Below are 15,174 nucleotides of genomic sequence, written 5' to 3'. Positions count from 1 at the left end.
AACACTATGACAATGATGAAATTGAAGATGGCACAGACAAATGGAAAGATATCCCATGCTCCTGGACTGGAAGAACCAATACTGTCAAAAATGCCCATACTACCCAAAGCAATCTACAGATTTAAAGCGATCTCTAACAAAATACAAACAATGTTTTTCACAGAACTAGAACAAATAATCCTAAAATTTATATGGAACCTCAAAGGACCTCAAAAAGCCAAAGCTATCTTGAGAAAGAGGCACAAAGCTGGAGGTATCACAATCCCAGATTTCAAGATCTACTACAAAGCTGTAGTAACAAAACAGTTTGGTACTGGCACAAAAACAGACACATAGACCAATGAAACAGAGAGCCCCCAAATAAACCTATACCTATATGGTCAACTAATCTATAACAAAGGAGGGAAGAATATACAATAGGGAAGAAAGTCTTTTCAATACATGGTGCTGAGAAAACTAGACAGCAACATGCAGAAGAATGAAACTGGATCAGTTTCTTACACCATACACAAAATACACTCAAAATGAACTAAAGACCTAGATGTGAGACCTGAACCCATAAAACTCCTAGTGGTTAAAAAAAAAAAAAGGCAATTATCTCTTGGACATCACCCTTAGCAACGTATTTATGGATACGTCTCCTTAGGCAAGGGAAACAAAAGCAAAAATAAACTACTGAGTCTACACAAAAATAATTTGCCCAGCAAAGGAGATCATCAACAAAACAAAAAGACAACCTAATGAACGGGGGGAAGAGATTTGAAAATGATATATCTGATAAAGTGTTGATACCCCAAACACATAAACTTACACAACTCAGCACCAAAAAAAAAAAAAAAACCAAAAAACCCCACAAAAACAAAAACAAAAAAAACAAACCAATCTGATTAAAAAATAGGCAGAGGACCTGAATAGACATTTTTCCAAAGACATACAGATGCCAACAGATACATGAAAAGATGCTCAACATCACTCATCATTAGGGAAATGCACATCAAAACCACAATGAGATATCACCTCACACCTGTCAGAATGGCTAGTATCAAAAAGACAAGAAATAACAAGTGTTGATGAGGATGAGGAGAAAAGGGGACTCTCATGGGAATGTAAATTAGTGCAGCCGCTGTGGAAAACAGTATGGAAGTTCCTCAAAAACTTAAAATTAGTGGGCGCCTGGGTGGCTCAGTTGGTTGAGCGACTGCCTTCAGCTCAGGTCATGATCCTGGAGTCCTGGGATCGAGTCCTGCATCGGGCTCCCTGCTCAGTGGGGAGTCCGCTTCTCCCTCTGACCCTCTTCCCTCTCGTGCTCTCTGTCTCTCACTCTCTCTCAGATAAATAAATAAAATCTTTAAAAAAATAAAATAAAAAAAATAAAATTAGTAATAGTAATACCACTATTGGGTATTTAATAAAAAAATGAAAACATTAATTTGAAAAGATATATGCACCCCTGTTTACTGCAGCATTATTTACAACAATTAAGGTATGGAAGCAACCCAAGTGTCCATTAATGGATGAATGGATAAAGAAGATATGGTGTACATATACACAACAGAATATTACTTGGCCATAAAAAAGAATGAGATCTTCATTTGCAATCACATGGACAGACCCAGAAGGTATAATGCTAAGTAAAATAAGTCAGACAGAGGGAGACAAATACTATATGATTTCACTAATATGTGGAATCTAAAAAACAAATGAATAAACAAAAACAAAGAACAGGTACCTGGCTGGCTCAGTCAGTAGAGTATGTGACTCTTGATCTAGGGGTCATGAGTTTGACCCCCATGTTGGGCATCGACTTTACTTAAAAAAACAAAAACAAACAAATACAGAGAGCAAACTGGTTGCCTGAGGGGATGTGGGGGAGATGGATGAAATATATAAAGGAAATTCAGAGGTACAAACTTCCAGCTATGAAATAAGTGATGGAGATGAAAAGTACAGCATAGGGAAATAACAGTCCATGACACTGTAATGCTGTACGGTGACAGATGGTGACTACATTTATTGTGGTGAGCACTGGGTAAGGTATAGAATTGTGGAATCAATATACTGTACACCTAAAAAAAAGTTATACACCTGAAATATAACACCGTATCTTAAATATACTCCAATGAAAAACCTGAAGGATACCAAGCCTATAAAAATTTATAACATCATAACATATATTAGATAATTCTGTATAAAAATGTGTCTAGTGACATACATATTAATTATGTGATTATAATTTAGGATACTAATGTTATCTTCAGAAAATACATCGTGAGTAGCATTTATATGATTTAATGCTTAAGAATTACAGAGATTATCTTATGAATGAAAAGACAGTAAACTTTTTTGTTTAATAATGCACACATTTAGAATCAAAATGAAACCAGATGCTTAAAATTGCAATCTTACCTGTTCGCTTATTTCTGTCCACATAACAATACTTTAACTCATAGTCTTGTAATAAATCGTGAACTTCCTGAAAGAGACAAAAGATGAATTCAAATAAACACACAAATGTTTGGATTTGTGTGGATAATCCAGACGTACTAGCCAACCACTACCACCACCATCTGCCATGTGAAAAACCTTTCATGGATCTCTAATATTTGTTTAAGCTTAAAGGCATTCCAGACCCACCAAATATGACATCAACCTACCTTCCCAAGTATATTTCCCAGTACAGAACCTGCATATAGATCATGTTTCTGCTCAGTGGGCATTCACTGTTTCACCAGGATGCCATGCACAATCCTCACTCTGAATCTCTACTCACGCTGATACCTTCCTTGATCTTGCATGGTGCAAAGATACCACACTAAAGCTCCTAAACTTCACCTGAAATCGCATGCATCCTTTGAAATCCAGCTCAGATATTCTTTCATGAAGTTTTTTCCAATTTTATTTATTCATTTATTTACTTACTTAATTATGACTGAGAGTGAGAGCACAAGCAGTTGGGGGGGTGGGTTCTGGCACAGAGAGAGGGGGAGAGAGAGAATCCCAAGCAGGCACCATGCTCAGCATGGAGCCCAACATGGCACTCAATCTCATGACCCTGAGATCATGACCTGAGCTGAAATCAAGAGTCAGACACCCAACTGACTGAGCCACCCAGGCACCCCAAGTTTTTTCCAGTTCTTTTCTGCGGAATAAGACCTCTACCACCTCTATGCTAACAATGGTCATACTTTATTTATGCCTGTCTTACAGAAATAATATTAAACATTTCTCTTCGTATACAACACATACTGAGTTTTAAACAAGTAATACACTTGTAGATGCTGGAGTACCAGCAAAGAGAATTAATACAGGTAGACTGCAAACCTAGAGATCCCTGGGTATAAAAACAATAACCACCACCAAGGTATGTATGTAATTCAATTTATTTCCCCTTGGCTCCCCAAGATGTTGAAACTGGCTTTCTTGTTCATTCTGCTTCCGTTATTAATCCAGTCTGAACTCGTTTCTTCTGGTTTTTTCCCACCTGGGGTCCTAAAAAAAGCAGATTTCTATTCCTAATCCTTCCTGTTAAATTGATAATACTTGAGTACAGGAACCATCTCATATATCTGTATATAATCTCTATTGCTCTGCAAATGCTAGGCTCGCAAATATACACTAAAGTGAATCAGATTTTGTCACTGAATTGATACTTGGACTTGAAAAATTTACTCATAATATACAACAGATGGAATTATTATTTTCTAAAGGAACTGGACTATCACATAGGTAGACTTTCTGATCCTAGATTGGAAAGTTATAGCCAACTTGTTCTATCTTGCATATGAATAAATTAAACATACACAAGTGTGTATGTTAAGTTCACAACAGAAACTCACTCAATAAGAATTCTTATTATTGCCGTTATTACAGTTAACTTTCATTTAGCTTTTATTAAGTACCAGAGCACTGAACTCACCCTTTTTTATTAAAAATCGGGAAATCGGGCCTGACACTGACAGGGCTACCTGACAGAAAAGTGCATGCTCTTGACTCTTGGTCTTGGGGTCGTGAGTTCAAGCCCCATATTGGGTGTAGAGATTACTTAAATAAACTTTAAAAAAGGGTGGGGGCACCTGGGTGGCTCAGTAAAGAGCATGTGACCCTTGATCTCAGGGTTGTAAGGTTGAGCCTCACGCTGGGTGTAGAGATTACTTAAAAATAAAATCTTAAAAAAAAAACACACACAACTTTATAGAAAATAAATAAATAAATAAAAATCAGAAAACCACAGCAGAGCAAAATCCAGTAACTTGCTGAGTGGAGATTCACCAGTCTGGCACCCTTAACCCCTATACCATACTACCATATATTCCCTCCAGAATTAACTAAAAATAGTATACTACCACTAATAGTTACAAACACAATATCATTAGTGCCCTAATATGTGATCACAAAATAGAAAATAATAAGTGGACAGTTACAAATTGGGACATATTTTCCCTTTTAACACAATGCAAGGGGGGAAAGAATGATATAATAGGCAAAGTATAAAAACATAATGCTGGGTGGAAAAAAAGATAATCACCTATGAAAAGAAATTATAGAAAGGTAAAGTTGATAATTTAGTATTCTCTATTAGTAAGTCAATATTAGATATGTTTTAAAACATATATACTATCAATTTCATAAAATAGGGTTTGATGAATTATACAGAAATATGATCAATATACAGATTAGTTTACATCTTACTATGGTAGTTTTTAATCTTGTAAGCTTTAGTGTTTCTTTGGACTTAAAGCATATGGTGTACTCATTAAGAAGATATAACTCTCTCAATAGCATAGCATATACATCTTGCCAATCGGCTAATTTAATCCTTAATATAGAAGGTGGCACAGTTTTGTTTGAAGGGATCCAGTGCATGCTTTTAGTGGCACAGACTCTAATCTCTCATTTCACTAGTTAACAGCTGTCAAATGCCAGATAAAGAAAACATGACACTGCTCTTCACATTATCAAGTATCTGTAAACAAATGACATGTTATGTTACTCATTCAGCTGAGAGAATTACCAGAGATCTTATGTATGCAAAGATGCATTTTGCAACTTAAAAATTTTATTTCCAAAATACCCCTATTTCAAATTGTAGCTTTTCTATGCATTAGTTGTGGGATACAGAATTTGCCAGCTGGGAAACCTTACAAAGCTTTTTGCAAAGAGAAAAACAAAAACAAAAACAATTGTTTTCCTCCATATCCTGGTTGTTTTGACCCAGGCAAAAGTGGGTCACCCCTCAATTTGAGCCTCGGTAAGTTGGCCAAATTAAAAACCTAAAACCTGAAAGAGAGCCCTAACAACCATTTGCCAGAATTCGACTATGCTCCATCACACAGAACCCAAACAACTAAAATTCTCTCTATTCTAATTGAGTTTTATGACATTTCTATTAACTTACAAGTCAATTTTAAGGAATAAAATAGCACCTTCTGACCAGGAATATCAGTTACAAATTTCTTACAGTAAGATGAGTTCATCAAAACTGATGGTATTAGACAGCTTTAGCAACCTATTTCCAGACCATGTTCTTTATTACTCCCTGGAATTAAATGAAAAGTTTTGCATATACGAAATATTTCCTAGGGAGAGAATCAACAGCCACAATGAAACCCAGCCTTAGTTTTAAGCCCGAATCACACTGTCTTCTAAGCCCTTTTCCTTAAAAAAAAAAAAAAAATTATTTATTTATTTATTTATTTGACAGAGAGATACATAGCAAGAGAGGGAACACAAGCAGGGGGAGTGGGAGAGGGAGAAGCAGGCCTCCCATGGAGCAGGGAGCCTGATGCGGGGCTCTATCCCAGGACTCTGGGATCATGACCTGAGCTGAAGGCAGATGCTTAACTGACTGAGCTACCCAGGCACCCCTAAGCCCTTTTCCAACTTACTTTTATTTCTTTTTCCTAAGAAAGGCTTTCACAGATTAAAGAACTCTGCTTTCAAATTCCATTTTAGAAAAAAAAATATTTTTGCTCCTTGTCCTTTAAAATTTTAGGTGATTTGATAATACGAAAAGATTAGTCTGTAACATATTAAGTTATGAGGCATAATAATAAAATAAGCACCTGGGAACTCACTACCAAACCTAAAGACTAGAATATCAGCAACACTGTTCCATTGACTTCTGCATTCCTTTGCTAGCCCATCCTGCCACTTTCCCCCATGTGTGGGCTGCACACACTTTTGTAAGAAAGTGCCAACTTGTTTGCTGGAATGGTTGTAGCGGCTTACGTACCCATGAAGAGTATATGAGAGTCCCACTGATACATAACCGTACAATGCTTGGTGTTACCAGATACTTAAGGTTTGTCAATTTAGTTGGTATAAAATTGTACCTCACTGTGATCTTAATTTGCATTCGCTTGAATGCAAATTAGTAAAGGTAGGGCATTGTGATGATTAGTTTTGTGTCAACTTGGCTATAGTATCCAGTTATTTAATTAAACATTAATCTAAGTGTCGCTGTGAAGGATTCTAGATGTGGTGAGTATCTACAATCAGTTTACTTTATGTAAAGGAGACAACCTTACATAACGTGAGGTGGCCCTCATCTAATCAGCTGAAGGCTGTAAGAGCAAAAACTGAGAAACTGAAGTTTCCTGGAGAAGAAATCCTGCCTCAAGATGGTAGCATCAACACATTGACTTTCTAGCCTGCTGGTATACCTGACAGATTCTGGACTTACTAGTTCCCACAATCAATCAATAGCTCTATGTATATCTGTATATAATATAAATAGATGTTAATATAAATATTATATATAATCTCTTTCTTTGAAGAACTCTCATATAGGCATCTTTTCAGGTTTATTTGCCATTTATTTCCCTTTCTGGAAAACACTCATCTTGATGGCCATTTTTCTATTGTATTTGTCTTTTACTGATTTGTAGTTTCTTTTTTTTTTTTTAAGATTTTATTTATTTACTTGACAGCAAGAGAGAGAGAGAAAGAGAAGGAATACAAGCAGGGGGAGTGGGAGAGGGAGAAGCATGCTTCCAATGGAGCAGGGAGCCCGATGCGGGGCTTGATCACATGACCCTGGGATCATGACCTGAGCCAAAGGCAGACGCTTAATGACTGAGCCACCCAGGTGCCCCTGATTTGTAGTTTTTTAAAAAATATATTCTGCATACTAATTCTTTGTTGGAAACTATATTATAAATGTGTTCCCCTACTATGTGTTCTGTCATTTTATTTGTGAGTTTTCCTGGTGAAGAGAAATTTGTCATTTTAATGAAGCCAAATTTATAAATCTTTCCTTTACCATTTGTGTTTTATGTGCCTTAAGAAATCCTTTCCTACCCAAATCATAAAGACATTTTGTGTTCCAATGGTTTTTAAATTTTCCTTCTACTAATCAGTTTTGGGTCAGTTAGCCATATTATGCTAGTTACAATTCCCAGTACAATCTTCAGTGGAAGTGATGCCGGCATTGTTCCTAATCTCAGAGGTAAAGTTTTCACTATTTCACCACGGAATACGATTGCTTTGGTTTTTCTAGTAATCTTCAAATTTGAGGAAGTTCTTTTCTATTTCTGCTTGCTAAGAGTTTTTATCAGGAATGGGTGTTAAATTTTATCAAGTGTTTTTTCTGCATCAGTTGAGATGCCTTCAGTCCCATCTTCATGCCAGGGATCTCCAAATTCTTACTTCCACCTTCAAACCTCTCTTCTAAGCTCCAGACCTACATGTGCTATTGCTTGCTTGGAACTGCATTTGCATGTTCCACACCAGGTAATACCTTTTCTTCTATTTTTTTTAATTAATTTATTTATTTGAGAGAGAGAGAGACACAGTGAGAGAGGGAACACAAGCAGGGGGAGAGGGAGAGGGAGAAGCAGGCCTCCGGTGGAGCAGGGAGCCCGACGTGGGGCTCAATCCCACGACCCTGGGATCACTACCTGAGCCAAAGGCAGATGCCCAACGACTGAGCCACCCAGGCGCCCCCTCCCTTTTTTTTTGCCCAATGCAGGGGCTATCATATAATATCTTTTGTGATATTAGCTGAGTAAATGTGATGTCAATTTTAACTTGGGTAAATTTTTAACAGCTTTCAATGAAACTGCTTTGTTGGGAAGTTCATTTGAATACAAACTTTTTGCCAGAGGAACATTCTAATTTTGCCTAAAAACAAAGAAAAAAGATTAATAAACTACCAGCTTTATTAGCAGAATAATAATTATTACTTACTGAGTGTTCACTTTATCCCAGCCACTGTATAGACATTATCTCCAATCCTATTTAGCCCAAATTAGATGAATTTCATTACCCAAATTCTATTTATTTATTTATTTATTTATTTATTTATTTATTTATTTGAATGGGAAATATTGGGAGGGGGAAGGGAGAGAGAATCTTAAGCAGGTTCCATGCCCAGCATGGAGCCTAATGCATGGCTTGATCTCACAACCCTGAGGTCATGATCTGAGATGAAATCAGGAGTTGGATGCTTAACCAACTGAGCCACCCACGTACTCTATTATCCAGATTTTAAAGATGAGGACACTGAGGCCTAGGAATGTATAGTTACTTGCAGTATAGATAGTATGTGATGGATCTGGTATTCAAACCCAAGTTAACAGACTCCAGAGCAAACACAGTGAACTACTATACTGTATTGTATCTTAAGTGTCAGCACTACAAAAATAAAGTCTATGAAACATTCATTCCCGTCACCTTCCTAAAGCTTACTGAATCATCAACCTCCTAACCTTGGAATGAGGATCAGGCCAAGAACAAGGTTTGAAAGGGAGAAGGCAAACCAACACAGTTTTACTTTTTGATAGCTAGAAATCAGATTGCATGGCTCCCTTGTTTAAATATTTCAATGTATCTTCATTTCCCTTAAAATAAAATCTAAACTCCCTGACATGGTTTATAAACTTTTAATCATCCTCACATGGCATTTCTTTAGTGCTTGCATATTTAGGACAGGGAAGGGGAGGCACATGCAGACAGCAAGCTATCTGGTGTCTTATGAGGGTACTTCTTAAAAAAATTTAAATTCGATTAGCCAACTTATAGTACATCATTAGTTTCAGATGTAGTGTTCAATAATTTATCAGTTGGGTATAACACCCAGTGCCCATCACATCACACGCCCTCCTTAATGCCCATCACCCAATTACCCCATCCCCTCACCCACCTCCCCTCCAGCAACCCTCAGTTTGATTCCTATAGGTAAGGGTCTCTAATGGTTTTTCTCCCTCTCTGATGACTTCCCATTCTTTTATTCCTCCCTCCCCCTACAGTCCTCTGCCCTGTTTACATGAGTAGAACCATATAATTGTCTTTCTCTGACTTATTTCCCTCAGCATAATACCCTTCAGGTCGATATAAATGGTAAGTATTCATCCTTTCTGATGGCTGAGTAATATTCCATTGTATATATATATACACCACATCTTCTTTATCCATTCGTCTGTCGATGGACATCTCAGCTCTTCCCACAGTTTGGCTATTGTGGACATTGCTGCTATAAACATTGGGGTGCAGGTGCCCCTAGATCACTACATTTGTATCTTTCAATACATTAAAAGGATTATTCACCACGACCAAGTGGAATTTATTCCTAGACTGCAAGGATGGTTCAACATTCACAAATCAATCAACGTGATACATCACATTAATTAAAGAAAGGACAAGAACCATATGATCCTCTCAAGAGATGGAGAAAAAGCATGTGACAAAATATAGCATCCTTTCTTGATTAAAACTCTCCAAAGTGTAGGGATAGAGGGAACATGCCTCAATATCATAAAAGTCATCTATGAAAAGCCCACAACGAATATCATTCTCAATGGGGAAAGACTGACAGCTTTTCCCCTAAGGTCAGGAACATGACAGGGATGCCCACTCCCACCACTGCTGTTCAACATGGTACTAGAAGTCCTAGCCTCAGCAATCAGACAACAAAAAGAAATAGAAGGCATTCAACTTGGCAAAGAAGAAGTCAAACTCCCACTCTTTGCAGGTGACATGATACTTTATGTGGAAAACCCAAAAGACCCCACCCCAAAATTGCTAGAACTCATACAGGAATTCAGCAATGTGTAAGGATATAAAATCAATACACAGAAATCAGTTGCATTTCTATACACTAACAATGAGACAGAAGAAAGAGAAATTAAGGAATTGATCCCATGTACAATTGCACCCAAACCGTAAGATACCTAGGAATAAACCTAACCAAAGAGGTAAAGGATCTGTGCTCCAAAAACTACAGAATGCTTATGAAGGATATTGAGGAAGACACAAAGAAATGGAAAAACATTCCATGCTCCTGGATTGGCAGAACAACTACTGTGAAAATGTCAGTGCTACCTAGAGCAATCTACACATTTAACTCAATCCCTATCAAAATACCATCAACTTTTTTCAAAGAAATGTAACAAATAATCCTAAAATTTGTATGGAACCAGAAAAGACCCCAAATAGCCAGAGGAATGTTGAAAAAGAAAAGAAAAGCTTGTGGCATTACAAAGCTGTGATCAAGATAATGTGGTACTGGCACAAAAACAGACACATAGTTCAATGGAACAGAATAGAGATCCCAGAAATGGACACTCAACTCTATGGTCAACTCATCTTTGAGGGTACTTCACCTCTGTGGAATTCATTCATTCATTCATTCATTCATTCATTCATTTATTTATGAGAGAGAGAGAGAGAGAGACAGCCAGAGAGGGAACACAAGCAGGCGGAGTGGGAGAGGGAGAAGCAGGCTTCCCTCAGAGCAGGAAGCCCAATGCGGGGCTCGATCCCAGGACCCTGGGATCATGACCCGAGCTGAAGGCAGACGCTTAACGACTGAGCCACCCTGGCACCCACCTTTGTGGAATTCTTACCAAAATTCCATAACCCTAATCTCTCACGAGAAAAACATCATACAAACCCAAATTGAGGGGCGTTTTAAAAGATATCGGACCAAAACTGAAGGTCATATAAAACAAGGAAAGACTATAGCACCTGGGTGGCTCAGTCGGTTAAGTGTCTGACTCTTGATTTCCGTTCAGGTCATGATCTCAGGGTTGTGAGATCAAGCTTCGAGTCGGGCTTCACACACAGCAAAGAGTCTACTTGTCCTTCTCCCCTCTGCTCCTTCCCCCGTGCTCACACACTGTCACTGTCTCTCTCTCTCTCTCAAATGAATAAATAAATAAATAAATAGAATCTTACAAAAAAGAACAAGAAAAGACTGAGAAACTGGTACAGAAGAGAGACTAATGGGACATAACAACTGAGTGCCATGTAGCACCCTGAATTGGATCTTTGAACACAAAAAGGACATAAGTGAGAAAACTAATGAAATACAAATTCTGACGTTCAGTTAATAATAATGTACCAATGTTAATGTCTTAGTCCTGACTAACATACCTTGAGTATTTAAGACGTAGTATGAATGGAAACTGGGTAAAGAATATAGAGGAACTCTATGTGCTATCTTTGCAGTTTTTTCTTTAAATCTAAAATTACTGCAAAATAAAAGATTTTGAAAGAGGACATGGGGGCCACCTTGAAGAAGCTCCCACTGCCCAAGTCCAAAACAATTTAAGCATGAAAATAAGTAATCACATTAATGAAGTGTAACTCACTGAGCAACAAAGGAACCCATGAGCCTATTTTTAATATAACTTAGTAAATAAACTGAACACTTGAAAGGGAATAGAATATTTACACAGTCTTAATTAAAGTATGCCCCCTTTAAAATCATTATTAGTACAAAGGGAAAAACTTTTCATGAAGAAGCCTGGCAGATACCACTTTAATTAAAAAAATCAAAATGATCAAAATTAACTTTATCAACAATGGACCAAAATCTAAAACATGCACCACCCTGTTATATTCTTGCCAAGAATACTTAACTTGAATCTAATCACCGAGAAACATCCGACAACCCCACATTAAAGGACATTCTACAATATAAAGGGCCTAAGGGAGGAACAAGATGGTGGAGGAGTAGGAGACCTAAATTTCGTCTGGTCCCAGGAATTCAGCTAGATAGCTATCAAACCATTATGAACACCTACAAACTCAACAGGAGATTGAAGAAAACAATAGCAGTGACCACTTCCTGGAAGGTAGGATGTGTGGAGAAGTGAATCCAAGGCGATATTTGGAAAGACAGACCATGGGGGAAGGGAGGCTCCGTCAGCCAGCTACCGGGAAGGGATTGAGAAGCAGAGCACAAAATCGGAACTTTGAGAAGTCAGCTCCACTGAGGGACATCGCTCCAGTGGCTAAGCGGGGGGTGGAACCCTCGTGGGACAGTGTGGTCTCAGGACCCTCAGGGTCACAGAAAGACTGGGGGTGCCTGAGTGCAGCAGAGCTCCCAGGTATAGGAGTGGGGAAGCTGGCTGCAGGAGTGGGGAAGCTGGCTGCAGAGATGGAGCCGAGGAGTGGTCTCTCAACTCAGGGTTCCCATAAACCATGATCCGCGGCACAGTCAGGCCACTGCTCCTCCAGCAGGGACCCAACAAGCAGCAGATCTGGGGAGACTCCTCTTCCTCCCCCGGGAGGAGTGGCACAGGAACACACCGCAGGGATCTGCTAGGCTTGGAGACTCCACACGGGGTCAGGTGCCAGAGATAGAAACACTCGGTCACAGGCTGGGTGAGCACAGAGTGCGGCCGGAGACCAGGGAGACAGGAGTGACTGACTGCTTTTCTCTGGGGGCTTACTGAGGAGCGGGGCCCCAAGTTCTCGGCTCCTCCAGGGCAGAGATTGGGAGGCCGCCATTTTCACTCTCGTCTTCCAAAGCTCTACGGAAAGCTTGCAGGGAACAAAAGCTCCTGAGAGCAAACCCAACCAGATTACTTAACCCGGGCCCCAGTAAGGGTGGGGCAATTCCGCCTCCGGCAAAGACATTTGGGAACCACCGCAACAGGCCCCTCCCCTAGAAGATCAGCAAGAATAGCCAGCCAAGACCAAGTTTACCGTGCAATGAGAACGGCAGAACTCCAGCTCTAGGGGAACAGAGCACATAGAATTCATGGCTTTTTCCCCATGATTCTTTAGTCTTTCAAAGTTAATTTTTAAAATTTTTTTAATTTTTTCTTATTCTATTATTTTTTAAATTTTTCTTTCCTTTTTCAACCATCTTATCAATTCCTTTTTAAAAATCTTTTTTAATTTTCATTTTTACAGTTATATTCTATCCCTTCATTGTATTTAACCGTGTGTGTGTGTGTGTGTGTGTGTGTGTGTTTCTTTAAAATTTTGGGATACAGTTTCTTCTAACAGACCAAAATATGCCCTAAATCTAGTGTATGGCTTTGTTCTAGTCTCCTGCCTGATCACATTCTTTTTTTTTTTTTTTAATTTTTCTTCTTTCTGTTTTCAACCAACTTATCTGATCAATTCCGTTTTTTTAAAAATCTTTTTGAATTTTCATCTTTATAGTCATATTCCAACCCTTCATCGTATTTACCCTTATTTTTGTATATATATGCTTTTCTTTCTTTAAAATTTTGGGAGGCAGTTTCGTCTAACAGACCAAAATACACCCAAAATCTAGTGTGTGGCTCTGTTCTATTCACCAGCCTGATCATATTCTTTTTTTTTTTCTTTTCCCCCTGGTTTTGGGTCTCTTCTGATTTGTTTAGCGTACATTTTTCTGGGGTCATTGTTACCCTTTTAGCATTTTGTTCTCTCATTCATCTATTTTTCTCTGGACAAAATGACAAGATGGAAAAACTCACCTCAAAAAGAAGAACAAGAGGCAGTAACCACTGCCAGGGACCTAATCAATACGGACATTAGTAAGATGTCGGAACTAGAGTTCGGAATGGCAATTATAAAGATACTAGCTGGGCTTGAAAAAAACATAGAAGATATCAGAGAATCCCCTTCTGAAGAAATAAAGGAACTAAAATCTAACCAAGTTGAAATCAAAAAGGCTATTAATGAGGTGCAATAAAAAATGGAGGCTCTAACTGCTAGGATAAATGAGGCAGAAGAAAGAATTAGTGATGTAGAAGACCAAACTATGGAAAATAAAGAAGCTGAGAAAAAGAGAGATAACCACTGGATCATAAGGGGAGAATTTGAGAGATAAATGATACCATAAGATGGAACAGTATTAGAATAATTGGGATCCCAGAAGAGAGAGGGGCAGAAGGTATATTGGAGCAAATTATAGTGGAGAACTTCCCTAATGTGGGGAAGGAAACAGGCACCATATCCAGGAAGCACAGAGAACCCCTCTCAAAATCAATAAATATAGGTCAACATTCTGACATCTAATAGTAAAACTTACAAGTCTCAGAGACAAAGAGACAATGCTGAAAGCAGCTCGGGACAAGAGGTCTGTAACCCACAACAGTAGAAACATTAGACTGGCAGCAGACCTATCCACAGAGACCTGGCAGGCCAGAAAGGACTGGCATGATATATTCAGGACACTAAATGAGAAAAATATGCAGCCAAGAATACTATATCCAGCTTGGCAGTCATTGAAAATAGAAGCAGAGATAAACAAGCTTCCAGGACAAACAAAAACTGAAAGAATTTGTGAACACCAAAGAGCCCTATAGGAAATATTTAAAGGGGTCCTCTAAGCAAAGAGAGAGCCTAAAAGTAACAGAACAGAAAGGAACAGAGGCAATACAATGGCACTAAATTCATATCTTTCAATATTTACCTTGAATGGAAATGGGCTAAATGCCCCAATCAAAAGACATAGGGTATCAGATTGGATAGAAAAACAAGACCCAACGATATGCTTTCTGCAAGAGACTCATTTTAGACCCAAAGACACCCCCAGATTGAAAGTGAGGGGGTAGAAAACCATTTACCATGCTAATGGACATCAAAAGGAAGCTGGGGTGGCAATCCTTGTATCAGACAAATTAAATTTTAAACCAAAGACTATAATAAGAGAGGAAGAAGGACACTATATCATACTTAAAGGGTCTATCCAACAAGAAGATCTAACAATTGTAAATATCTATGCCCCTAACAGGGGAGCAGCCAATTATATAAGCCAATTAATATCAAAATCAAAGAAACACATGGACAATAATACAATAGTAGGGGACTTTAACACCCCCCTCACTGAAATGGTCGGATCATCTAAGCAAAAGATCAACGAGGAAATAAAGACTTTAAATGACACAGTAGACCAGATGGACTTCACAGATATATTCAGAACATTCCATTCCAAAGCAACAGAATACA

General features: G+C 38.4%; 1 protein-coding gene across 5 annotated transcripts in view; it reads right to left on the bottom strand.

Annotated features, from left to right (window-relative positions):
• The window catches only part of RAVER2 (ribonucleoprotein, PTB binding 2), a 101,370-nt gene that overhangs the window by 67,791 nt on the left and 18,405 nt on the right, over positions 1-15,174 (bottom strand). For all 5 annotated transcript variants that reach the window (XM_027570329.2, XM_027570124.1, XM_027570299.1 and 2 more), the window contains exon 2: positions 2,407-2,473. In XM_027570329.2, the coding sequence (XP_027426130.1) occupies positions 2,407-2,473 (67 nt within the window). The remainder of the gene's footprint in view (positions 1-2,406; positions 2,474-15,174) is intronic.

The sequence above is a fragment of the Zalophus californianus genome, chromosome 4 (assembly GCF_009762305.2).
Source record: "Zalophus californianus isolate mZalCal1 chromosome 4, mZalCal1.pri.v2, whole genome shotgun sequence".
Taxonomy (NCBI): domain Eukaryota; kingdom Metazoa; phylum Chordata; class Mammalia; order Carnivora; family Otariidae; genus Zalophus; species Zalophus californianus.
The sequence above is the reverse complement of the archived record's forward strand: the minus strand, read 5'-3'. Positions and strand labels throughout refer to the sequence as shown.